This window comes from Astatotilapia calliptera, chromosome 12 (assembly GCF_900246225.1).
Source record: "Astatotilapia calliptera chromosome 12, fAstCal1.2, whole genome shotgun sequence".
NCBI lineage: Eukaryota > Metazoa > Chordata > Actinopteri > Cichliformes > Cichlidae > Astatotilapia > Astatotilapia calliptera.
Window position 1 is genome coordinate 28,696,932 of NC_039313.1, and position 27,339 is coordinate 28,724,270.

Below are 27,339 nucleotides of genomic sequence, written 5' to 3' on the forward strand. Positions count from 1 at the left end.
ACTGACAACAAGCCTTTTCCATTGCCACCTCTCTCTTTGCTGTACACCAATCTTCACAGTACTCCTGTTACATTACTCATCTCCTGCTTTCTTGTCGTGCAGATGTTTAGTAAGTATGGTAAATAAGTTAATGTTAAGCATAGTTGTACATTTTAATTTTCAAGCCACTGCTTAATGAGTTTCGAATGTTACGCTGATGGTTCTCGTGTATGTTGTTACGTGTGACATTTTGAATTATGAATAACCACATACAAGTGGTAATTCGTTTCCGACAGTCCCTAAATGCAGCATTGGTATGATGGAAAAGGCTGGCTTGTTGACTCGCCTGAGCTTTGGTTTCGCTGTAGCTACGGCTGGGAAAGTAGCTAGTCGTTCACTAGTTAATGTCAATAATGTAGCCCTCGTCAAATGTTCTCGTACAAAGAGATGACGGTCTTTAAATGAATTTCGTGCTGTCGGGCAAGTCGTACGCACGCGCGACGTTGTTTGAGTTAACACTGGCTGAAGTTAGAAGATTGTGAAGATAACAACTGAAGTTCCTCCGGAGTGATATGAGTAGCGCTGGGCTGACCAGAGGTAGCCTAGCTTGTGTGGCGAGTTAGCCAGCCGAGTGCGACATGGAAAAAACAATATTTCCAAGTGGCTTTAGGCCATAAATGAATTATTATTTATTCGGACAGCTATCAAGAACCGGTCTTACAAAAACCGAAGCAGAAGTGTCTGGCAGTAGCTTTCCCATCCTGGCTGCACTGCTGGCCTAGGTAACTAGGAGAAAGCTACCTAGCTGCACGTCTGGCCCCTCAACCATAGTAAGTGTTTACACTCGTAAATTGTTCATTGACATGGTTGTACGGTTCACTTTTAAATACTGGAGTTGCTAAATGCATTTATATACTTTATTTGCATGATATCTAAGCTAATATGGGTGCGTGTCTTGGCTGTTAGCGCCAGCTTAATTAAACTAATGAAGCTATAGCTAACGGTAGCACGCAAGATCATGGCCTTGGTGACTTTGTTCTGAAGCCAAGTTTATAAAATATCACTGGATATGCCCAGTCGCACTATCGATTTGTGACTTTGCTACCTGTCACATTTGGGTTAATGTACTACGCGTCCAGAAATTCTGTAGTATCATGTAATCCTAATAAAAGTTAGAGAAATTTAGGAGTCTTGAGGAAACAATTATTGCAGAACCTTGTCTTAAATTATAGGAGATGGTATATGTAGCCAAACCCCCTTTTGCTCAGTGTATTTGCACGTCAGAATTTATTAAAGCTAATGTCATGGGTTTCCTCTTTCTCTCTGGGAAGTATCAAACTGCATTCAAAGTATTTTTCTTTTGCTTACAAACCAGTGTAATTTTAAATTAATCATGTAAGTGGGGAAAAAAATAATTTATCTAGAAAAATGCTGCGCTTTCACTTTTTCTAGTTCCTTTTAATTTGAGCTTTTGTTTTCGGTTAGCTGTTGCAGTTTCTGTAAATGAAACTTTAACAAGCATGTATTGCTTTTTTTTTCTTTCTTGATGTTTTCTGAAATAAATCGTTAGTAGGTAGGTCTAACTGTAGTCAGCCTTGTTTTCCAGTTGCTCTTAAGCAAAATTTTTTTTTGTGTCAACAATAATGAAAATTACAGAATCAATGTCAAAACAAATAAGAATCTATAAATTCTTCCACAAGAAAAAGTTAAACAGAATTTGTGTATAAGGTAGTGTCCACAATTTAAGCAATATGAACCTGAACTTAAAAGTTACTCCTGCTGTTTTTTTTCCCTGTTGTTCAGTTTAATTGCATCCGCTTTGATTCAGTGATGTCAAAAAGTGACGACAAAGGAAAGGGAGTTATTTATACTCCAGCATAGTTCCACTTATTTTGTTATAGCACTAGTCACTTGAGCAGAGCTAATTTCTGTCATTTCTTTGCTGTTAGAAGTTTATTAACAAATTTTATTTTAAATTGAAGATGTTTAGTGTTTTCGTTGTCCAATAAAATAAGCACAGGACTGTGATAATGGCCTATTTATACATCCTATTTAACCCACAATCATAAGCTATTTATAGTAGGTTTTAATTTTGTAAGAAGTACCATAACACTCATAATTCAGCTCTCAATTTGATTAGGGCAAGAGCAGTAGGGGTTTGCGGATTAGCAGCTGTTTGAAAGACGATTTCCTTATGCTGCTTTGTTGTGGCAAAGTGCAAATTGTACTCATTTTAGAGCTTTAATATCTACAGTCTTTACTATTTAAGTGTAAGTAATTGACAAAAAAATGACTTCTACGTGTAAAGGCAGCCATTGGTTGAATTAGATATACAGCTTTTATAATCTTTCTGCCCTGACAATGGTTCCCCTGTACTTCAGCTTTATGCAACACGTTTGATAACAGTTTATGTAAAAGTTCATTCCATGTACCATAATCAGAATATTGAATTTATCACAGAGTGCTTTAAAAAAAGGAGACGAAAAAGAAGAACTCTGTATCATTCTGTATGCTGACATGTCACATTAAACTGATTCTGATTCTGTCTGATATCTTTTTTCCAAGCGAAGAGCCAAAAGAGGTCGTGTCAGTATGCTTATGCTCGTTTAATGAGAAAACAGGACAAAAATTTTCATCAGTGCTTCCAGCCACCATTGGTATTCCTCCCGATTCCTGACTTTGACCTCCTTTGTGTGACTGTCTTTTTAAGCCAAGTTTTAGTAAGATTACCATGTTTAGTGAAAAACGTTGTTTAGTGATAAAATTAATGACGTAAAATCCAAAAATAGTATCTCCTGATTCTTTTAATGATGTCCCCTACATCAGCCATAACATTTTATCATAGTTTATGCCAGTCACTGTGAAACATTATTTCAGAATATCTTTGAAAATTTTCAGGTTTTAGTCAGCGTCACAGATGTCGAATTACTGTCTTTATTAGATTATCAAGTAATATTTTAAAAACTGCTGATTCTGGTCAGTGTTCTCCTTTTGTGCTACTTGTGTGCATCATTTGTTACAGTAGACTATAAAATTTTCCTGTGCCACTGGGTTGGTATGTCTGGGAAAGCTCAGTTGTTGGTTTACGTCATATCTGACCAATTTAAAAACAACAACAACAACATTGGTTTCACTGGTAGTTCTCCTTTCTTAAATATGAAGTCCCTCAGAGGTCTGTACTGGGTTTGTTTTTTTGTTGTGCTACCTGTAGGTCACATTAGTCAAATAGCATTTAGTTTTGCTACCATGCTGATGACAGACAGCTCTTTCTCCCAGTAAAATCCACTGATCCAACTATCCTCAATAACCTTTATTTTCTGTCAAATGTTAACAGACATTTTTTTTTTCATTTTATTCTTTTAATGTTTAGATTTTTATGTGAATTTTAAGTTATTTATTACAATGGAATCACACTATCCTAGTCATTCTTTTACGTACACTTTTGTTTGCTTTGTCAGTTTTAATTTATGGTTAAATGGTTTTTATATGCATCTTTTTTATATATATATATATATTTTTTTTTTTTAATCTTTTTTTTATGTTTCTGGGAAACATTTTGTAATGCTGGTTTTGATGGGTTCTATACTAATTAACTTTACTACTATTATTATTACTGAAGGTTGTATGCTGTTGATGGCCTCCCTGCCAGCCATGGACACTGTGACAGACACATGTCCAGTGGCGCACCAAAATGGGACTGCCCATCGGGAATCTGCAGACACAAGACCAGCTGCTGTTGTTCTAAGGCTTCATTTATATCACACCAACCAGGGAGTGGCCGACGGCAGCTTTCTAAGCTACCCACCTGGGGACTATGTAGCTGAAGAGCTGTGCATAGATGCGGCAAAGGCATGCAGTGAGTACTCACGCTGTGCAAGTCTCCATAAAGAACTCCCATTCATGTTTTTTTTTCTGTAACTTGGAGCATAGATCCCAAGATAAGGTTATCAAGAGGCCACAGTAAAACCTAATAACAGAAAAATTGGTAGTTTGTTCGCTCATCTCCATGCTGTGTTTAAACTTTGCCTTTATTGTCTTTAATGATAAGAAAAAATAAAGTTGCTTAGCTTTGTACTGTGTTCTTTTTCTTTTTAAGAGGTAAAATTCATCAACAGTATGGCTTTGCAGAGTGGGACTACACTCACCTGTGCATTGTGCATCTGATGATAAAACAAACACAAATGACATTTTAGACAATCTTATTGACCTTTTTCACTTTTTACTCTATGTATCCTGAGGCATAGTCCTCAGAGCTCCCTCTAAATAAAGCATTCATTTGTTGTTAGTTACCTAATTGAATATAATCCAAGTTTACAGAACATAATGTGCCCTCTCATTCTTTCGTCACTGTAGGTATATCACCACTTTATTGCAGCCTTTTTGGTCTTTTCCGAGAGCAGGATCACTTGTGGTTTTCACCCAACCACATCTTCCAGCTTGATGAGACTGCATCTGAAGATGTGTTTTTCAGAATACGGTAGCATATCTTATTTTGCCTCTGCAATTTCTCTTGTGTCTTTTTGAGATTTAAAATGAAAACGTCTTAATGACTCTCTGCATTTTCTTTCTAACCTGTTTTCACAGGTACTACTTCCCTGGTTGGTATAGTGGTGGGGCATCCAGGGCTTATCGATACGGAGTCACAAAAGGTTCAGAAAGCCCCGTCATTGATGACTTTGTAATGTCGTACCTCTTCTTTCAGGTAAATGCTCTCACCTAAACCCCAAATAGGTTAGAAGTTGATTGTTTATATGTAGGTTAATTTAACAAAAATATTCAAGAGCAGCATTTATTACCAGTAATGTAGACAACGTGTTAAAAAATAGCAGCTTTTATCCTTGAAGTGCAGAGCTATGACTTTGGTAGATTATGAGTTAGGTCACATGTTTAAATGATTTTTTTTTTCCTCATTACTCAGGGATACATATAAAGATATGAATAAGAAACTAAGATACTGGTGTATTTTATTCTATTCTCTCTGATCTGGCAACTTCAGTGTATCTCATTATCTCCCTCACACGAAAGAGAGAGATGTGACTGTAGTGTTAGCATTTGTATACAGCAATTTACCCCTCTGCATCTATGAAACCTAACGTGAAAGCAAGTTCCTTACTTGCATTTCACAGATATTTCTCTTCTGTCACTGTCCAGAAATGTAACTGGCATTTAAGGCCTATTAATTAAGTCAGTAATATAAAGAAAAATCCTGTTATTGAAAGGTACAGTTAGGGTACCAGTAAGGATCAATAACAAAACCAGTACCTGCTACTGTATGTTTTTGCTGGAAATTCACAGGTTTATTTAAATATTTAAATATTACTCTGCATTGGGTACTTGCATTTGTTTTGCTTTGTTTAGAATGAAATTGTGTTATATACAGTTCATTTTTTTTAACATTAAACAAATGAAAAATATCTATTTAAGAAAGAAAGTGACAAGTGCAGTAAACTTTATCAGAAGAGTCCTCAAAACTGTACAGCCAGTTAAAACAATTAAAAAAAAGTAATGTATAGTGACCACAATGTAATAGAAATATTTCCAGGGTAGGTGAATGGTTATAGTTTAAGCCTACAATGTGGCTGAAGTTGAACTCTGCATGAATTTAGGATTATGTGGAATTATGGCGATGGAAGTCTGTCGTGGTGGCCCGGCAAAACCCTAAGAGGGAGAGATGAAGTACCACCCAAGAGGTCATTTAAATATGTTAGTGTGTTTGCAGCCGTTAAAGCTATTCTGTATGCTTGCGTTCATTTATAGGATATGTTAAACTCTTTGTGGTCTAGTCAGCTTACAGTCTGTGCTTCTGACAAGAAAGTTGATAATTTGTAAAAGGGCAAGACCAAAATGAGGGGGCATTGTTGAATTTTAGAATTTGCTGTCATTTTAATAAACCCTTTTTTCAGTGTTGGGTGTAATAACAAAAAACTGTTTTATTGAAGACACAATAACAATAGCTTGTAATTGGTGCCCAATGCCATATGTTAAAAAAAAGGGTTGAACGTTATCTTGTAGTTTTGCTCTTGTTTAGTGTTCACACTGGCTTCTTATTACAGTCAAAACAAGAGCTGCAAATATGACGCCAGAGGGCCTCACGGGAAGCTCATTCATTGGTCAGTTGTGGTAAAGAGCCACCCTGCATAATCAGTGTTTGATCCAGTCACTGCAAGCAACCTATGTTGTACCTAACTTTTCTCTAAACTGTTAGGGTCAGAAGGTGACAGAGAAATATTTGTACATAGGGGAAAAAAAAAAAAACAAGGCAAAGAGAATGGGAGGAAGAACCTTGACATGAGGCTGTGATCAATAAAAATATAAATTTGAATTAATTTTAAATTTATTGTTGCACATTACTGAACACGGATAGCATTGCCTGCTTTGGATTAACACCATAACTGAGCTTACAAAAAATGAGGCAATTGTTTGTAAGCCTGGTAGTGATTGTATGGTCCATACCCATTTTAAATATCAGTCTTTTGTGTGCTTTAATAGGAGCATATCCTGAGATTGTTGGTTTAATTAAAAACTGTCACACTTGCTTAGAGCTGTGCGATATGACCAAAATCTCATATCCCGATATAAGACATCTAGCGTCCGATAACGATATAAATCACAAAAATGTAACATTTTCTGTAAATTCTGTGAATCTCGGGCAGCTCGACTTGCATGAATTGTTTCCAGCTGGGCGTCGTGTACCTGGAGTCGAGTGTTTTTAACATGCATGAAACTATACATTTTTAGACATAAGTTGTAACGGCCGCCGTTTTCTTTGTGAGTATTTATTACACGTGTGCTGCGGGGAAAAGCCTGTTCTAACGATTGAGGCTAAGCTTTATTTTTTTTAGCACCTGACGGCTCTTTTTTGCTTTTCATCTGTAAATAATCTGCATACTCTTTCACGTGATTCAGTTTATTTTGAAAAGTCTCAACAGGATCTTGAGCTTTATTGTGAAAGGTTTATGTAGAAAATAAACAAGCAGACACGCGATGGTTTTACCGTCGTTAAGAAAACAGGCGCTTGTCTGTCCATAGTGTGGTTATATCAAATATAAGAGAGAGAGAGAACTTTAAGAAATTAATATAGCCACTACAGTGACCAAGTGCCAAAACGATGAAACAAATATTGCCGTAAGCAGTTTATTTTGCGACACCACGAAACAAACGATAGCGTAAAATGAAACGATAGACTGTTTTTATATTGTTCTATCGAACAGCCCTACACTTGGTATACAGAAATTACTTAAGTTGAGTTACGGTAGACTTGAAAATATGGACAGACAGCAGTACACTCACCTGAACGTTAGCAGATACAACTAACAATGATTGGTATTTTTCTCTCATCGCAGTGGAGGAATGACTATCTGAATGGCTTGGTGAAGTTTTCCAACTCCCATGAGACACAAGAAGAGTGCCTTGGTTTGGCTGTACTTGACATGACAAGATCAGCCAAAGAAAAGCAGCTGTCGCCTCTTGATATATATCACTCTATAAGGTACTTAGAGTTGCTTTTATGGGTTTTATCTGTTTCACTGCTACTAATTGATTTCACTCGTGTTGTGCATCAATAATGCTGACTTGCCTTAACAAAAACAGCTGTGAAAGGAATTTGGCAAATTTGCACCAGGTGAACATAATTACTGAGGCACCTATAGACTTAACCTCCTAGGACCTGGTGTTCACATATGTGGACCACACATTTTGGGTTATTTAGACCAAAATACTCAATTTTGCTCTACAGGGGCCTGATATCCACTTACGAGGAAATTATACTGCTACTGTTCTATCGAAATTTTAAACGAATATCCTCATATGTGGCTCTTATTTTTCTTAAAAACAAAAATAAGGTAAAAAAAAACCCCAACAACTGGTAATTCTTTGTTTTTACATTCATCGGGCCCCAATATGCCCAAATATCAAACAGAAATTAAAAATGCATGTCATGGAAGACTTCGGGTCTTAGGAGGTTAAACATACAGGAGCTACTCAGCTATGAAAGTCCATACCATGAAAGTCCATACCATGAAGCTCCTGGCGCAGAGTTTTTGCTGAGGTTTGGAGCTCTGCATTTATGGAGTCAGCAGAGAATCTGTGACTTTTACAGCACCTCAACACTCACTGACCTCACTCTATAGCTTTATGCTGTCTGCCACATTGTGACTGAGTTGTCATGATTTCTGAATGCTTCCACTTTGCAATAATTTTACATAAGGTTGATTATGGAATGTTTAAGAACAAACTTATTGCGATGGTGACATCCTAGTAAAGTACCAAATGGGAAATCGGCGAACTCTTTAGAACCATCTATTTGATTATAAATGTTTGTAAAGGCAGACTGAATGGCTAGATGCTTGATCAAGTGAACATTTTGTGGTCATAATATTATGTGGTGTTGGCCAAAACCTTTGTCCATTTAGTGTATTTGAACTTGAAACATCAAAGAACAACTCTTTAAATTTGTGTTGCTATCTTTTATTTTATAATTTTGTACAAAATATGTGGAAGTGCAGAGCTTTTTTTTGTGAGACATTTAAAGGATTCATGATACTTGGCATATCACGCTGACATGAGAATTTACTGAATCTCTTTTAGCTACAAGTCCTTCTTGCCAAAGGACATGCGAGCTCAGATCCAGGACTGCAACTTCTTGACACGTAAACGCATCCGCTTCCGCTTCAAGCGCTTTATCCAGCAGTTTAGCCAGTGTCGGACTACAGTTCGTGACCTTAAGCTTAAGTACCTCATCAGCATGGAGTCTCTGGAGAAGTCCTTCTATACAGAGACCTTCCAGGTCAAGGAGCCATCAGGCGTCCAGCGCATCATCCTGGTGGCAGCAGATACTGGCATACAGTGGTGTCGGGAGTTGAGTAAGGACTCGGAACAGGTTGGTACAATGAGTACTACTGTGTTAGTGTATATTTTGGAAGATAAAGAAACTGACGTTTCACTGGAACATCTTTTTTGATAGTCCTTGAGGTAACAAACAAGTGTTTAGATTCTGAGAAAACAGATTTAAACTATCAACTCCACCTAGGTATCAGTCAGTGCAGCACTTGCTGCTTTCTTTGTAAAAGGGCCTTAATGCAGCATTGAATTGTTATTGTAGTAATTGTTTCTTTTAAGTTCCTATGTTACACTGTTTTGCCAGGAACTACAGACCTTGTGTGATTTCCCTGATGTCACCAACATCAGCATCAAACAGGCCAACAAAGACGGCACTGCAGAGAGTCGGGTGGTTACCATTAACAAGCAAGATGGCAAGAATCTGGTAATTTCATCTTATAAATCTATTTCTTTGTAGACTCTCACCACAGCCATCACCTAAGTGTCTACTCATGCCTTTTAATATACCGATAAATTCACATTTCTTTGTTGGTTTGTGTGACACAAATCAACGATGTGGTCTGTTACATTTTTCTTGATATTTTAGGAACTGGAATTCCCCAGCCTGCTTGAAGCCCTCTCTTTTGTGTCCCTCGTTGATGGCTACTATCGACTGACCACAGATGCACATCATTACCTTTGTAAAGAAGTGGCTCCCCCTAGGCTGGTTGAGGCCATATCTTCTCATTGCCACGGTCCAATCACGTATGTAAAATATTATATTGTAACATCGACATGTGTAAGAACTTCCCCCTTAAAAAAATCCAGCTTGAATGATGTAAAACACGATGTATTTGATGTTTTATTCATTTATATAGGTGAATAAAATTTCCCACTTGCCTTGTGGGCAGTCTTTATCCTTCAAGCTTGGGTCCTCTACTAGAGGCTTTGGAGCTCTAGTAGAGCTGGACGGCGTCAACGTGTTAGCGAGCTAACCACGCTAACGAGCTAACCGCGCTAACGACATGCAGCCCGGAGGGGCTGCACGGCCTAAAATCCTTTCATTTTCTCAAAACTCGACAGTGCGCCTTATGTATGAATTCTGGTTGTGCTTACTGACCGCGAACCGATTTTATGTGGTACACAGCGCTCAGCAATCTGTCAAAAAATGTTTTAATATGACTTTGCTAAGCTACGGAGCTGCACGGCTTGATGTCGGAGGATTACGGCTACCGGGGAGGAGCCTCGCGGAGTGATACGTACTGTGTGTGTATAAGGACCACAAATGGCACCTGTTCAGAGACGTGGTGCAGCTGTGAAATCTGTCTCTTTGTTACTATGCTCAGCGTCTATTAGTTTACATTTTGACTGCACAATTGTGAGCTTTTTGTTATGCACAAAAACAACATTTTCTTTTTATTTATGGACCATGATTATTTAATAAATGCTGATAATTTATTTTTGAGTAATTTCTTCATGTACATCTACGCTGTATGTAAATAAAAGTGCCCGTGTGACATCTGGGACACAGTGTGACTAAGAACTCTCTTTTTGTTCTTAACTTATGGCTTTAAAAAAAAAATCGAGATATATATCTTATATCGCCATCCAGCTAAAAAATATCGAGATATGAATTTTGGGTCATATCGCCCAGCCCTAATGGCCTTGTTCCTCTGCTTGTCCAGTTGGTTAGTCATCACCAGTTTGTCTGTCTCTATCTGGAATTCCCACAGGATCTTAGTTCGGTTATTCTCAACCACCCTATTTTGACGTTGGGACTTCCAGGCCATACTCTGATTTTCCTGTATACTATGCCAGCCACTTGGTTATGGCGTTCCGTATATGCCCTGCCTGCTAGCATCTTGCAACTTGGTGCAGCAGACTATGGATCTTGTGATCAGGTCTAATTGCTGTGCTGCCACGATTAGTGCCTTTATGTAGTCTTTCAGTCAGCTTTGTCCATCCATTAGTAGATATCAGCTTCCACTTCCATCTGGCGGTGATACATGCTGTGTAGGGTTCTCTCCTTCCATGATGTTTTCTGTTCTTGCTTGGGTTTCTGCTGCCTGAGGTATTCACTAAGCATGTGAGTAGTTGTAGCCATCTTCCAGATGAACTCATGGATGTTTGCTATTTCATGCTTGATCGTGGTTCTGACACTCACTGTTCCTCGCCCACCTTCCCTCCATGCAGGAAACCTTCATGAATAGTAACAAGCTTTCTTGTCTTGATGTCAGTGGCTTCCATCTTCTACTTTGCCCAGCTTATTATCCAAGCAGGGTATCTGATCACCAGCTGGGCGTAGGTATTGATTGCCTAGATCTTGTTCTTCCCGTTCATCCTCAAGACTTGCTTTAAACCTTTGCACATATTTGGCGATTGATGCGACTACACTTCTTCAGCCTGAATGGCATTCAAATGTTGCTGTAGATCCTAGTGGTGTTGATCAATGAATTGATGTCTTGTTTGCTCTTGACATACAGCTTGATGTCATCCATGCAGAGGAGGTGGCTGACGTTTAAACCATTTCGTAGACTATAGCCTGAGTGAATTAATGTTAATGATCTCACTGAGGACTTTTAGGCCTATGCAGCAGTGGGGACTGTGTGTGTGTGTATTTAATAAGATTATTTATTTATGTTTAAGTCAAGGCTGTAAGACCTCAAAATTCTTTAAAGCAAGGTTTTGAAGTTCTTCAAAAGTTTTAATGATACACTTCACACCACAGGCTGCTCGAAAGAAAGTGCCTAATGATTCAATTAAAAAGTGGTTATTTTCTGAGTTGTCCTCTATGTGTGAGCAGAATAGTGGTTTACCCCTTGTGTTACTGGCCTTTATGTTTGAGTGATTCATTGGTCAGTGTTAAGTGGCCTAACAAACAAAAAAAACATTCCTCTGAAATTGTTAGATACAAAGACAACACTGTCAATGAGTGAAAAAGCAGCCAATGTTCAAAGAAATCTTTGAAACACTTTCAGAATCTTGGAGACCATTTTCAAAATGTACAAGAAAGTCTGGCTCCTTAGAAACACAATATTCAGAAATAAGGGGTGGCTGCAAGATTTTTGCACAGTACTGTATTTTGTAGATATGGGTGATCAAAGAAGTAAAACCACTTAATATCATCTTATGGGGAACTGTCCTTGTCAGTTTACTTTTTAAATCAGACTGACAGAACAGCCAGTCTCTAAAACAAAAAGGCAAACCTATATATTATTCTTTGTTTCTACAAAAACCGCTCCTCTCCTTTCAGCTCAACAAGTGTTTTCTCAGTTAATTCTTTACATGTATAATCTTTAAACATTACCACTTTCACCAGTCTACAATGTTTCAGAGTCGGTCATTAAACTCAGAGCATATGCAACACTGAGCATGTGTAAGTTTAACACTTGCACATTAGCAAAGCTGTTTCCCAGTCTAGATTTACATTATGCTGTTAATGAGAAAGACAGAGACAAGTGTGTGTGTGTGTGTGTGTGTGTGTGTGTGTGTGTGTGTGTGTGTGTGTGTGTGTGTGTGTGTGAGACTATAACAGATGGATGGATAATTTCATGAATATTGATATTTTTGTCATCTTTTTTTTTTTTTTTTTAATTTTCTGTCATCGCAGGTTTTTGGCTGATGCTAAATTGTCAGTTTAACAGCAAATGGTAATAATATATTTGCGTGTGTGTGAAAGAGAGTGTGAGATAATTCCTAGATGTTTAAATATGATTATTTCTGCAATTTGAGCCTGCATTATGCTTTTATTGGAAGTGTGTTTGTTTTAGGTTAGACTAAACTAAAACAAACACTTAGGTGTTTTACACTCATAAATAAATATGGGTATTTAAAATGTTTATACTATTGTGTTCCTATTTAATGTTTAGTAATGTGGCCAAAATGTAGACAGATTCCTTTGGCAGTTGGAGTTTATATATCCCACTTGTATTGAATCCCAAATATGATGTCAATAAAGGCTTTCTAACTGGTAATACTGCATTTTCCTCCATCAATTTTATTTTGTTGTTTTTCTTGTAGAATGGAGTTTGCAGTTAATTGGCTTCAGAAGTCTGGAAACAAACGGGGACTGTACATTTTGAGATGTAGCCCGAAAGATTTCAACAAATACTTTTTGACTTTCCCGGTTGAGGTAGGTGACACTCAGTTGTGGTCTTTCATTTCATTTTTTTGTTTGTTTGTTTGTGTGTATTGCCCAAATGTGACATAAGAGTCCATGAGTGGGTTTGGTCTGGCAAATTGGCTGGCTAGATTTTTAGTTTCTAGGTAAGTAACTTTCATACATTCTATATTTATCTTTTAGATTAACTTTTGTCATGTTATCACATTTGTTGTTGAAATGCACCAGTATGTGTTTATTAATACCTACTAATTCTTTCTGGTATTGTATTGTATTATTGTGATGTCTTTCATGATTAAAGGATTCTAGGTTTACATTAAATTCATCATTGAAATGGTTAATTTGGTGTCCTCTTTGCGTTTGCCAGGTGTATGATGCTATAGAACACAAGCACTGCCAGATCACCAGGTCTGCAAGTGGAGAGTTCAACCTCAGTGGAACCAAAAGAAACTTCAGCAGTCTGCAAGAACTGCTCAGCTGCTACCAGAAGGAAACAGTGCGCTCAGACAGCATCATTTTCCAATTCAGCAAGTGCTGCCCTCCTAAATCCAAAGGTAAAACTAACAGAATCTGGATTTGTCCAATTTAGGTGCATGTTAGCAGAGCACAGATGGTAGATATTGCATCAGAAGGATTTTGTGGAGTCTGTAAACTCCACAAATTGTGATGAATGGAAAATGTACTGTATCCTGAAAGGATAATGACTCTATCTCTTCGCATTCGTTTATAAGTTAACACATTAGTTCTTTCTAACCAATGGAAATTTAAATAAATTTAACAAATGTATTGGGCAGGGATGGTCAGGCTGGTGCCTGTGATCATTGATGACATTTGTTTTGTTTTATTTTTTCAATTCAGTACACAACTAGCCTTGGTAGTGTGTGTGAAACTGTATAGTTTGTGATTAGTAGATTCTATTTTGTGACTTGGTGGAGTGTTTCTCCCACTTAAAATGCAACTTTCAGATGAACAGAATCAACGTTCTGGGATTTATTTAGCTGGCCGGTTGAGCATGAATCAAGACATTATATTGGCTTGTTACAAGTTAAGACAAAGGATTCAAAAGAAACATTCAAGTGTTATACTCATTTTAAGTATGTATACTTAAAATGTATACATAAAAAAAAAAAAAAAAAAAAGTATGTAAAGAAAACAATCTTTGGCTCGTCTGTGTTACACGTCAGTAGCGTACACTATATTGTGTATTCGGTAAAAAGTAAAAGTTGCACTGTTTGAGGTGTGCTCATTGCAGCACAGGTACAACATTAACTATCAAAGGTGACTGTTTTTCATTTCCAGTTTATGTTGCACTGCTTGTGTTTTTAGTACTGTTCGGAGTTTAAATGGCAAGTGTTTGCAGAGATATCACAGTCCACACAAACTAGAGGTGATCATGGGAATCTGCTGGCACCAAAGCAAGCACAATGAGGTTTTTGATGCAGCACCCACTTTCTGACTGACTTCACCGCTTGTAAACTGGTTGGGGAGGACACTTTTTTTTTTCCCTAGTGACTACAAGTTTCCACGAGGTTGCTGGTGTCTAGGCTGTAAATCTTGATTTCATAGTCTTAGCTTTTGCTTCTGTATTTGTCATTAGTTGTGTGCAAAAACCCTAAACTTTATATTTAATGTAGAACAGTTGAAAACAACTTCCCCATGTAAACTATTCTGTTGTATGTTTTTGTGGAGTACCAAATGAAATGTCCATGTCACATTTGCCATGCATTTTGAAAAGCTGTAAATGAGGTTTTGTGTGTTCTTTATTCTGTAAAGGTCACAAAAGTACTAAATTTGATTTTCTAGCAATCTTATACTACAGAAGAAAAATGCACGAAACACAAACTACCAGGCAGGATGACTCAAAGGTGCCTCGGTCTTTGTCTGCTTTCATAATTCTACCACAAGTCTTTTTCCCAGAAACTGATGAAGAAACACAGCATGGAACTTCTCGAGTCTTTGTCATCAGTTCCCGTGCTTCTCTCTCAGTTGGATTGTTACATTTTATTGCAGGATACTTAGTAAATAGTTTCTTAATAATAATACATTTTATTTGAGGGTGCCTTTCTAAAACCCAAGGTCACCTTACAAAGAGAAAAAGACGTCAATAAAACAGTAGATTAAAATAGATTCTAATGAATTAAAATACAAAAAAAAAGCAAAATACAACCACAAACAAAATTTTAAAAAAAACAACAACAAAAAAACCAAACACGATTTGACAGCAAGTAAAATCTGTATTAAAGCGAGTAAACCAGTTTAAACAAGTAGGTTTTGAGTTGTGACTTGAATAAGGGAAGGGAATCTATATTTCTTAAGGCTGAAGGAGGTGAGTTCCACAGCCGAGGAGCAGAGCGACTGAAAGCTCTGTGCCCCATAGTGATAAGCCGAGCAGAAGGAACAACAAATTGAGTGGCAGATGAAGATCTGAGAGAGCGGGAAACTGTGGTAATATGAAGCAGATCATAGCGATAAGGAGGGGCAAGGTTATGAATACACCTAAAACGTAAGTGAAAGTATGCAGACCGGGTTATGTAATTAATGTGAGACTGAAATGAGAGAGTACTGTCAAGTATAACACCCAAACTCTTTACCTGCGTGGAAGGAAGGGGGAATTTTCAATATTAATGGAGAAACTGTGAGATTTGGTTAAGGTAGAGGCTGTGCCAACGAGTAAAACTTGAAAGTATGTTTTCTTTTCTTTCCAATAACAGAAAAGTCGTGCCTCCTCGTGTGCAGGAGCAACAAAGGTTCAGAAGTGCCACTGTCCCCATCACTACATCGACACAACATCAGTCAAATGGTGTTTCACAAGATCAGGAAAGAAGATCTGGAATTTGTAAGCTTAGTTTACATGTTCAGAGCGTTTAATATGTCTGTATGCCCTCATTTATCCAGTCATTCTTTACATGAATGTTTCTAATGTTCAGCATTATTATGTTATAGTATTGAATTGCTATACCTTTATAGGATACCCTCCATATTTTCACCAATAAGTTAAATGTGCTGGTGTTATGAGTTTTTATACAATGATGATCTTTCTCTTAGATGGAGAGTCTCGGTCAAGGGACTTTTACGAAGATCTTTAAAGGGGTTCGAAAGGAGCTGAGAGACTATGGAGAGCACCAAACGGAAGTAGTCATGAAAGTGCTGGACCAGGCCCACAGGAACTTCTCTGAGGTCTGTGGCTTTTGTGCATGTTTTGCTTACAGAGGCGTTGATTTTTGTAAATTTGTGTGATTGCCCAGATTTTCTATTATATTTACGTCGGGGGGCATAACAAAGGCTTTGACTAGTACTGGTAGTTAGTTGAATTCATTTTGTGGTGTGCTTTAGATCATCAGCCTAAACACTGGAACTTTACACCACCGCTCTTGAGTCCCTTTACTGGCATATTTTAAGGAACTCTTTAACGGTGGAAATTTCAAGCAGGAGCCATGTGACTTCTTTTCATAAGCTTTTCCTGATTTATAAAAGCATCATTTGGCTCTATTTTTGTGACTGTTTGCTGGAGAGGGTATCTATTTTTAATTTTTTTATTTTGTTGCCTTGAGTCACTTTTTTTTTTTTTTTTTTTTTTTTTGGTTTTGGGGTTGGGTTTTTTTTTTTTTTTTTTAGAAAGGGGCAGAAGTGCATCATTGTAAAGGAAAGACAAAAAAACAAGATAAAACAAGATCACCATTGCATAACAGGATCCGCAAAAATGAATTTTATCTCAATCATCCTGGTTTCATAATCATTGGAAGCCCTAAATTTAATTTGATTATTCATTGCACAGCCTTAGAGTAGGAGGTATTCTTGGAGTAATATTGGAGCTTATCTTAGGTTTTGTTAGACAAATATAGCTAAAACACTGACGTAATATAGTTTTGTTTGGGGGTATTTTTTCCATCAGCAAACAAATATATATTTTCTTTTTTTTTTTTCTTGTCCTGCAGTCGTTCTTTGAAGCCGCCAGCATGATGAGCCAGTTGTCTCACGTACACCTTATTCTAAACTACGGCGTTTGTGTCTGTGGAGAAGAGAGTAAGTTGTCTCAGTACCTATTTATTTGGCAAACAATTTGAGCCATGTCATTAAGCCTAATGTGCCAACTATGCACCATGCTTTACCACAATCTTGACCGGCTGAACTTGGCTGTTCATACATCCTTGAGAAAGGTAGTCCCAGAAATCCATATGCAACGGGGTCAGTCGCCAAAATTCCCACATCTTACACATGATCTTGTCGTTCGACTTTAACGTTAATACTAATTAGTACTTACAACCAAGTACTGATTAGTAGTACTAGTAATACTAATACAGAACTTTTTAATGCCAAAACCTGTTTTTGCTGAGCTAAGAAATCAGTAAATATTTCAATGTAAACTAAGGTTTTGTTGGTTGTGTAAATCTTCAAGAGTCAACATGTTTATTTAACAGCCAGAAGTCCACTGTGAAGGTTTTAAGTGAAAGTGTTTGTGGGGAGTACATTTGGACCTGGTTGGACTTTGGGCTAAAGGAAAGCTACCCTCATAGCTTTCATAAGCTATGACATCATTAAACACTTGACCAGTGGCTTTATGGTGTCAATCGCCAGCTGTTTCTGAGTACAGCATGATGGTCATTTTCTAAATGATGGTCGTTTAGAAAATGTTAACAAGCCGCTGCCGTATGACTGCAATGTCGCTGAGTTTTTAAACCAGATCTGTTTACTTGTTATGTTAAGATGACGACTGGAAAAAAGATTGAGGCTTTAAGACGAGGACACACTGACTGATAAGTGACAGCCACTCTTTATATATACTCAGTGGGTATATATTAAAAACATGTATCTAAACTGATTGTAATGTAAAACCGAGCTGTAGCCCATCTGAGATTCTGTTAGAAACATTCAGTTCCTGAATTTGGTTTTTGTAATAAATCTATAAATCGCTGTACTGTACAAACCATAATTCCCACATCTTTAAGTCATTGTATTTATTTTTTTAAAAACTTCTTTCCAGACATCATGGTTCAGGAGTATGTGAAATTCGGCTCACTGGACACCTACTTGAAGAAAAACAAGAACTCTATTAACCTTCTGTGGAAGCTTGAAGTGGCGAAGCAGCTGGCCTGGGCCATGAACTTCCTGGTATGAAAATATGTGCCGCTTCATTTTAGGTCATGTCATTGCTAAAATATTGATAAATATAGATTTCTTTGTTGCTTACAGCTGTTTAGTACTGAAAACATTTTTTTTAAAAAGAAGTGAAACTTTAAAACTAAAGTACATTATAAAAATAAATGTAAGAACATAGGAAGTGTTTTGTTAATAAGAAAGTGTGATAGCTTCTCTTTTCTGTTCCTGTAGGAAGAAAAACATCTTGTTCATGGGAATGTGTGTGCAAAAAATGTTCTCCTGATCAGAGAAGAGGATCGGAGGGCTGGGAACCCACCTTTCATCAAACTAAGTGATCCTGGTATCAGCATCACTGTCCTGCCCAAAGAAAGTGAGTTTGTCCGTTGTGTCGAAGATCAGCAGGGGGCAGTAGATAGCTAGTTAATATATTAATGTAACTGCAGTGAGCTTTATTACTTTTTTGTTACAAAAACAGAGCTAAAATGAGTTATTTGCTGTCTTGTTCTGCAAGCATTTGGTAAGTGAAGAGCTAAAAGTGGAAGGTCAAATGTTTTTGTCTGTAATCAGTTCTCATTGAGAGGATCCCTTGGGTGCCCCCTGAATGTATTGAGGACCCTGCCAAACTGAGTCTGGCTGCTGACAAGTGGAGTTTTGGCACTACACTGTGGGAAATCTGCAGTGGTGGTGATAAACCTTTAGCAACACTAGACAACTCCAAGGTAAAGCTGAGTGGCAACATGTAAAACATATATTCATATATATATATATTGTTTCCATATAAATGCATGCTAATTGAAGAGTTGCTTTAAGTCACTCCATCTGCATCTGCACACCGGCATTAATCCCCAATTTTCTGTCCTAGAAAACCCTGTTTTACATGGATCACCACCAGCTTCCTGCACCAAAGTGGACTGAACTGGCTAATCTGATTTCTAGCTGCATGGACTATGAGCCCACATTCAGGCCTACGTTTCGTGCCGTTATCCGTGACCTCCACAGCCTCTTCACACCAGGTTGGTAGACGCCTCAAAAACTAAACTGAAGTTGTAAAAACATAACCAGAAACATGAATGTAGTATCTTCTGGGTCACAACATTTAAAAAAAATAATGTGGAAGTGCCTTAAATCTGGATTCTAGCTGAAGGCCACCAGATGGATATAGCTGTGGATGCAAAAAATAAAACAAACTTCCGGTTTCATAGAAGTGGGTCATATTGAATGCAAAATTAAGTCTCTTTTTAAATCTTGGTCATCCGTAGTATTTACCCTGGGGTCGGTCTGCCTGCAGTTTCACTGTCAGACTCACCCCTCCACTTCACAGCTGGTTTTTACATGATCCTGATGACAAAAAAAGAGATTTCACAAGTGTCCATTATCCCTCAACTATGATTCATCCCTGGGGAGGCCAGACAAGTCCAATGTCTTTTCCATCCAGACACAAGAGTTTTCTCCTTTCTTTCTTTCTTCCCAGACTATGAGTTGATCGTGGACAGTGACATCCTGCCAAATAGGACAGTGGGCTCTGCGTGGGCATCTGGTGGGTTTGACAATCAGGATCCAGCTCAGTTTGAAGAGAGACACCTCATATTCTTACAGCAGCTGGGCAAGGTATGATAAATGTGGAGGTTGAGGTATTTTTGAACAAAATGTGCATTCAAAAAGGATACAGTACAATTAAAAATCAAACTATGAATAAACAACGACGGCTCAATTATTTGTTCTTCTGTTCAAGGGAAACTTTGGCAGTGTGGAGATGTGTCGATATGACCCACTGCAGGACAACACCGGAGAGGTCGTGGCCGTGAAGAAACTTCAGCACAGCACCGCAGAGCACATGCGAGACTTCGAGCGGGAGATCGAGATCCTAAAATCTCTTCAGCATGAGAACATCGTCAAGTACAAGGGTGTTTGCTACAGTGCAGGTACTTTTGATCAACGTCTCTGTAGCTTGGTTTTTCTCTTACAGAAACAAAGTAAGCAGGCTGTTTTACATTTTCATTAACTAAATGCATGGTACAAACATTTTCTACTTTTTTATCTTATGTGGGAATGGAAAAAATAATTCTACATACATATTTCTTAGTATCCTCCCCCCAGTGTGGCTTCATTATGTCCTCCTACAATTCGGTTACAGATGAGCATTTTGTATTTTGGAAATTTTCCTTCCTTCAGGTCGACGAAACCTCCGTCTCATCATGGAATATCTTCCCTTTGGAAGTCTGCGAGATTACCTCATAAAAAACCGAGAGCGAATCGAGCATCAGAAGCTTGTCCATTACACTTCTCAGATCTGCAAGGTACTGCAGACATGGCCAGTTTGTCCCTTGTTTGTTCGTTTTTCTGACCAGTTAAACTAGTGATAAAATATAATTGTTTGTTTTTGTTACATCTTTACATAGGGTATGGAGTACCTATCAAGTAAGCGGTATATCCATAGAGACTTGGCAACACGAAATATCCTAGTGGAGAGCGAACTCAGAGTAAAAATCGGGGATTTCGGCCTCACCAAAGTCCTGCCTCAGGACAAAGACTACTACATGGTGAAGGATCCTGGAGAGAGCCCCATATTCTGGTCAGAATATGTTTGTTTTTTAGAATTTAACTGTGATCCTCTTCTCTATTTTTAGTTTAGTATAGCCTTATAAATTAACTTCAGAGAAATCTGGTGACTTGGTGTGCTGCTTCACAGGTATGCCCCCGAGTCTTTGACTGAAAGCAAGTTCTCTGTGGCGTCGGATGTCTGGAGCTTTGGAGTTGTACTTTATGAGCTCTTCACCCACAGTGACAAGAACTGCAGTCCTCCTGCAGTAAGTAATACATCATACATACAGTGCATTTCAAGTTTTTATGTGTGTATAGAAAGAAAAAAGAAAGTAACTTTAGAGTTTTAAGAGCACATCTCTGTGTGCATTACCAAAATCCACTCATTGCACCCTGACATCTAACAAACAGATCAACATTCCATTTTTAGCAGGCAGTATTGCCTTTTGTCTTTTGGGCATTGCACCATAGTGGTTTTTTTATTCTAGTTAATAGTGGAGTAGTGTTGTGACCTGACTCACACCTGGACAATCCTTGAGTCACACCCTTCAGGTTAACTTCATAGCTTGTAGGAACATCGGTTAAAAAAGGTTCTCATGTTGAAAAAGGAGTGTGTGGAAATCGCCTCAAAATCTTTGTGAATTCAGATTTTCTTTCAGACCTAACAGAAATGAGCTAGTCTGCTGTTTTGAAGTAACAGGTACAACACAATACATAAGATGGTGTTCAGAACGCACACATATCAGATATGTATTTTGTTTTTTTAATTTTACACCTGACCAAACTAAACATTAGTTTTCAAGGAGTTTTCATATGCCTGGAAAACATTATATTGGCTTGTTACAAGTTAAGACAAAGGATTCAAAAGAAACATTCAAGTGTTATACTCATTTTAAGTATGTATACTTAAAATGTATACATAAAAAAAAAAAAAAGTATGTAAAGAAGACAATCTTTGGCTCGTCTGTGTTACACGTCAGTAGCGTACACTATATTGTGTATTCGGTAAAAAGTAAAAGTTGCACTGTTTGAGGTGTGCTCATTGCAGCACAGGTACAACATTAACTATCAAAGGTGACTGTTTTTCATTTCCAGTTTATGTTGCACTGCTTGTGTTTTTAGTACTGTTCGGAGTTTAAATGGCAAGTGTTTGCAGAGATATCACAGTCCACACAAACTAGAGGTGATCATGGGAATCTGCTGGCACCAAAGCAAGCACAATGAGGTTTTTGATGCAGCACCCACTTTCTGACTGACTTCACCACTTGTAAACTGGTTGGGGAGGACACTTTTTTTTTTTTTCCCTAGTGACTACAAGTTTCCACGAGGTTGCTGGTGTCTAGGCTGTAAATCTTGATTTCATAGTCTTAGCTTTTGCTTCTGTATTTGTCATTAGTTGTGTGCAAAAACCCTAAACTTTATATTTAATGTAGAACAGTTGAAAACAACTTCCCCATGTAAACTATTCTGTTGTATGTTTTTGTGGAGTACCAAATGAAATGTCCATGTCACATTTGCCATGCATTTTGAAAAGCTGTAAATGAGGTTTTGTGTGTTCTTTATTCTGTAAAGGTCACAAAAGTACTAAATTTGATTTTCTAGCAATCTTATACTACAGAAGAAAAATGCACGAAACACAAACTACCAGGCAGGATGACTCAAAGGTGCCTCGGTCTTTGTCTGCTTTCATAATTCTACCACAAGTCTTTTTCCCAGAAACTGATGAAGAAACACAGCATGGAACTTCTCGAGTCTTTGTCATCAGTTCCCGTGCTTCTCTCTCAGTTGGATTGTTACATTTTATTGCAGGATACTTAGTAAATAGTTTCTTAATAATAATACATTTTATTTGAGGGTGCCTTTCTAAAACCCAAGGTCACCTTACAAAGAGAAAAAGACGTCAATAAAACAGTAGATTAAAATAGATTCTAATGAATTAAAATACAAAAAAAAAGCAAAATACAACCACAAACAAAATTTTAAAAAAACAACAACAAAAAAACCAAACACGATTTGACAGCAAGTAAAATCTGTATTAAAGCGAGTAAACCAGTTTAAACAAGTAGGTTTTGAGTTGTGACTTGAATTGCACCATAGTGGTTTTTTTATTCTAGTTAATAGTGGAGTAGTGTTGTGACCTGACTCACACCTGGACAATCCTTGAGTCACACCCTTCAGGTTAACTTCATAGCTTGTAGGAACATCGGTTAAAAAAGGTTCTCATGTTGAAAAAGGAGTGTGTGGAAATCGCCTCAAAATCTTTGTGAATTCAGATTTTCTTTCAGACCTAACAGAAATGAGCTAGTCTGCTGTTTTGAAGTAACAGGTACAACACAATACATAAGATGGTGTTCAGAACGCACACATATCAGATATGTATTTTGTTTTTTTAATTTTACACCTGACCAAACTAAACATTAGTTTTCAAGGAGTTTTCATATGCCTGGAAAAATGGAGCAATCATATTTAATCCCCTTCATAAATGCATAGGGCAGAGTTTCAGGTTTATATCTGTGTTTAAATAAAGTTTTCGTTTAAAAGTAATTTATAATCATTCATGGAGGTTTGTTTTCTTTTATGCCAATATATATTCCAAGTGAAGCCCTAGTAAGCTATATAAGAGTTACTACTAGTAGGTGTCCAAGGGGGAAAGAGTATGCTGATAGTGGCCCCGTCAACAATCTGAAACAGATTGGAAGACATTTTGTTTAAAAAATGCAAAAATTAACCCCATCAAGAGGTCTTTTTCTCTCCACCTATACAGCAAAAAAACCCCAAACAAAATAAAACAAACTGGAACACATGCTGTTAGTTTTAATCCATCAGTTATTGAGTTAACTAGTTAGCTTGTTTATGATAGTGAGTGAGTATATTACTGTCTAAACTTGGTTATTTTGATATCCAGCTTGAGTGAAATAAAATGAACTCAGTTAATTCCTTTAATCTATTAAGACAGAGCATTTTTACAATAGCATTTAGTCATCGCCAAAGGCTCATTGTGAGCCAGGAAATCCCTTCAAACACAAAAATGCTAAATAAATTTGAAGGAACCCCCTCCAACTGAACAACTGAACAAATACGTCTTCACAGACCTGTCAGCATGTGTCTTTTGGAGAATGCATGCCTTTAACATCATGCAGTGATTCATACTCTGTAAAAAAAACAAAAAATCATAACATTTGAACCCTGACAACAACTGAAAGGTTATCTGACTGCTCCAGGAAAAAAAGAGGCTCTTTTTCAAATCAAATCAATTTATTTATATAGCACCTTTCACAGGATAAAAACCACAAAGTGCTTCACAGTAATATAAAAACAGAAATACATAAAATACATCAATAATCAAACATACAGCACAAATCTAATTAAAAGCCAATCTAAATAAATGAGTCTTAAGCTGCTTTTTAAAAGAATAAATGCAATCAAGGCAACGTAATAATGGAGGGAGAGCATTCCACAACCTGGAGGCCACTGCTCTAAAAGATCTATCACCTCTGGTCTTAAAACGAGTTCGTGGGACTACCAACAGCCTTTGATTAGATGATCTCAGGCTGCGAGAGGGAGCGTGGGGTTCTAAAAGATCAGAAATGTAGGCAGGGGCATCACAATTCAAAGCTTTAAAAGTCAGCACCAAGATTTTAAAATGAATTCTAAAATGTACTGGGAGCCAGTGTAATGAACTGGCTCCCAGTTTTTCGTGTCTTAGTTAAAAGCTTTGCAGCAGCATTCTTTTTGTTTCTCCCTCCCTCACCTGAAGCATCGCTGAGTCGAGGTGTGCACATAAATGCACTTTCCAGGTAGAGCGTCTGTTTCCAGAGAGCCCGAGATAGGATTCTTTTTTTCTTGGGGGGGGGGGGACATTATTTTATTAAAATTAATCATTAAAATTATTAGACGTTTAAGTGTATTTTTTATATTTTAGTTATACTTTGTTGATTCACTAAGTGACTTTATATTTTGTAAAGGAGAGGCTGGTTCCAGTCATGCCTAGTCTTAGATTAGATTTCAGTTTGCTTTATCTGTAAGGATATTCTTGCGCTTTCTCAAGAGCTTAAGTTTTATTTAGCTTAAGTCATATGGTGAAAGCCAAGCTATTTGAAACATTTTTTCCTCTCCTCCTGCTCAGGTTTTCATGGCCATGATGGGGAATGACAAGCAAGGACAGCTGATTGTCTATCACCTCATTGAGCTCCTCAAATCAGGCAGCAGGCTGCCTCAACCCCTGGGATGTCCTACAGAGGTATCATCGTGCTCTGCTGTTTGTTCTTTTGTTTTGGGGTTGTTTGTTTTTCTTGTCAAGTTATCAGCCCTAACAAATTTCGACCAGAACATAGACAAACTGATTGGACGGCTTTATTCCCAAGTAGTTGCTTAGTTACAAATCAAGCAATTGTATCTTTAAATTGAAGTCATGCTTTTCTCTGCCACTCTATTAGGTACTCCCTGCCTAGTACTGGGTTGTATGCCCTTTTGCCTTCGTGGTTGGCCTAATTCTTACAGTAAACTCACAGTCATGTTAGGGGAATGAGTTTGACATCATTAGAACTCTGTAACGTGGTCTTATCATGCTCTGAGCTACTATTACAAAATGGGTACTAGAGCAGGGCGATATGACCAAAAAAATTTATCACGATATACATTTGAAAATTTGTGATAAGGATATAACTGACGATATAATTGACACTAGACAAAATACTTTACAACTCCACAACTTTATTAGTGCAAAAAACCCCATCAATGTATTTTCACTTAAACAAGTAGCTGTTTTTTATGTGCATTAAAGTTATATAAAAATGTAACAGTGCAAATTCCTTGCTGACAATCTAACCAAAAGGCATTTCCAGTGGAAACTGGCCGGCATATCCTCAGCATAACCATGTATAATATCCACAAAACTTAAAAAGAGGTTATACACACACACAATACGGTAATATTATGTTGAAGCACAGTACGTATCACTCCCCGAGGCTCCTGCCGTAATGCTCCGACAATCCATCAAGCGGTGCGGCTTCGTAGCTTAGCAAAGTCGTACTAAAACATTTGACAGATTTTCGAGCGCCGTCTAACACATAAAATCGTTTCGAGGTCAGTAAACACAACCAGAATTCATACATAAGGCACACAGGATTATAAGGGGCACTGTCGTATTTTCCAAACAACACGGTAATAACGACGACCGGCTAGCATGCGCTACCAAAAATAGTGCTTTGTTGTGTATCTGACGGACGAAAGCTAAACCAGTTCCACACCACTGAAGTTGCAGCACTTTTACAAACCACTTCTGGTTCATCCGTTTCATTCAACAATCCACTTTCGCTCTTCTCATTCTGCGTCACCGCCATGTGCGTATGTAAACATAGGCACTGCGCATGCGCGTTTTACCCATATTCTATCACGATATTTCATTTTCCTATCGTTGCCCAAAATTACACCGGTATTACCGTGAACGGTATGATATAGCCCAGCCCTAATGGGTACACTGTGGTTGTGGCTGTGAATGTTATAACTTGAGTACAAAGCAGCATAGGAGTTTGAAATTGATCCCATAGATGTGCCTACTAGGAGGCTGAGGGAAGCACTGATGACTACCAGTGGTTTCTGCAGGTGTGTGACAATCCCAGCCTGTCTGGCATCAACAGCTGTGCCACATTCACAGTCACTTAAATCATCTTTTTCCCCATTCTAAGTTCAGTTTGAGCTTCAACAAGTTGCCCATTGAGAATAGTTTAGACATTCAAGAGTTTTGTTGTTAGTCATCAGGAAAATCAACAGAAATCCTTCTGAGGATTGTTATGACTCCGTTTCCATATCAGGAATCAAATCACTACCAGTAGTTTTTTGTTTGTTTGTTTGTTTATTTGTTCGTGTCCTACTCTTTTTCAGATACATGAAATCATGGAGGAGTGCTGGGACAAAGACCCTGGTTTGCGCCCTTCTTTCAAGGAGCTGGCCCTGCGCATCGACCTGTTCAGGGACAGTAAAGCGTTTTAAATTCACCCAAAGTGCCCTGCTCCTCTTCACCCGAGATGCTCTTAATGTTATTGCCCTACTTGTGGCAAAGGGACAAAGCCCAAAGTGAGGTCCTTCTCCTGATGGATCCCAGCATGTGGCAGAGCAGCTTGCAAATGGAAAAGTTGAGCCTGCTTATAAACTAGTGCCTTTTAAGCAAGGTGCCCCATGTTGGCCAACAGCACAGTGGAAATGGAGGAGGAGCTTGGACGGTTTGAAAGTGGAAGGTGATGTTCCTGAATTCTGAATCTGTTTGGTCAAATTTGTAACAGAAAAGTTTTGAGGTGTTAGACTGTGAGTAGACTGTTGCCAGGCCTAAAGCTACAGATGCTTGTGGCGAACAAGTTTTGTGTGCAAGCGTCTGTTTGTGTGAGAGTGAGTGCCTGTTGTGTCTATACAAACAGCTAGCAGGGCTAGCTCTTGCCATTTCTTGTCCTTGTCCAACCAGAGAAATAGACAAAAGCTGTTTTTCTATCTATGTTTGTATATACCTACAGTATATTTGTGTATATATGTCCAGTAAAATTTTATAATTTTGTAAAATTAAACTAAATATTATATTTGAACTGCCATGTTATTGTAAATGAAGTATGTGCAAAAATTACTTTAAGAATTGTTTTGTTTGCAATGTAAGAGGTTGTGTGAAAATTAAACGGTATAATTCAACTGTGTATATGTTACGCAGATTTTTTTTGTGTTCAGTTCCTTTTAACGCCATTTTTCAGCATAAAGTATCGTGCTGTTCATAGGGCCAGTTATTGGATAGTGACAAATGA

The 27,339-nt window shown here is 37.8% G+C and overlaps 1 protein-coding gene across 4 annotated transcripts; it reads left to right on the forward strand.

Annotated features, from left to right (window-relative positions):
- Positions 1–27,236, forward strand: jak2b (Janus kinase 2b). 4 transcript variants are annotated; one of them, XM_026186865.1, is made up of 25 exons: positions 300–576; positions 681–809; positions 3,599–3,835; positions 4,333–4,456; positions 4,564–4,681; positions 7,323–7,468; positions 8,566–8,857; positions 9,122–9,241; positions 9,404–9,561; positions 12,817–12,928; positions 13,284–13,470; positions 15,628–15,752; positions 15,962–16,093; positions 16,852–16,939; positions 17,898–18,025; positions 18,245–18,383; positions 18,581–18,732; positions 18,876–19,026; positions 19,485–19,621; positions 19,746–19,935; positions 20,186–20,310; positions 20,413–20,585; positions 20,703–20,820; positions 24,681–24,794; positions 26,438–27,236. In XM_026186865.1, the coding sequence occupies exons 3-25, from the start codon at positions 3,604–3,606 to the stop codon at positions 26,543–26,545; spliced, it is 3,369 nt and encodes a 1,122-aa protein (XP_026042650.1). In that variant the 5' UTR covers positions 300–576; positions 681–809; positions 3,599–3,603; the 3' UTR covers positions 26,546–27,236. The 4 variants fall into 4 exon arrangements, with proteins under 4 accessions (XP_026042646.1, XP_026042650.1, XP_026042648.1 ...); XM_026186861.1 differs by lacking the exons at positions 300–576; positions 681–809 and adding an exon at positions 1–109; XM_026186863.1 differs by having other exon boundaries at positions 300–809; positions 3,596–3,835.
- Positions 27,237–27,339: the final 103 nt, after the last annotated feature.

What these genes read in the sequence shown, in the direction of transcription:
- jak2b (XM_026186861.1), top strand. An exon ending in AGATGCGGCAAAGGCATGCA is followed by an intron (nt 3,836 to 4,332) that starts GTGAGTACTCAC and finishes TCGTCACTGTAG; the next exon opens with GTATATCACCACTTTATTGC. An exon ending in TGTCGTACCTCTTCTTTCAG is followed by an intron (nt 4,682 to 7,322) that starts GTAAATGCTCTC and finishes CTCTCATCGCAG; the next exon opens with TGGAGGAATGACTATCTGAA.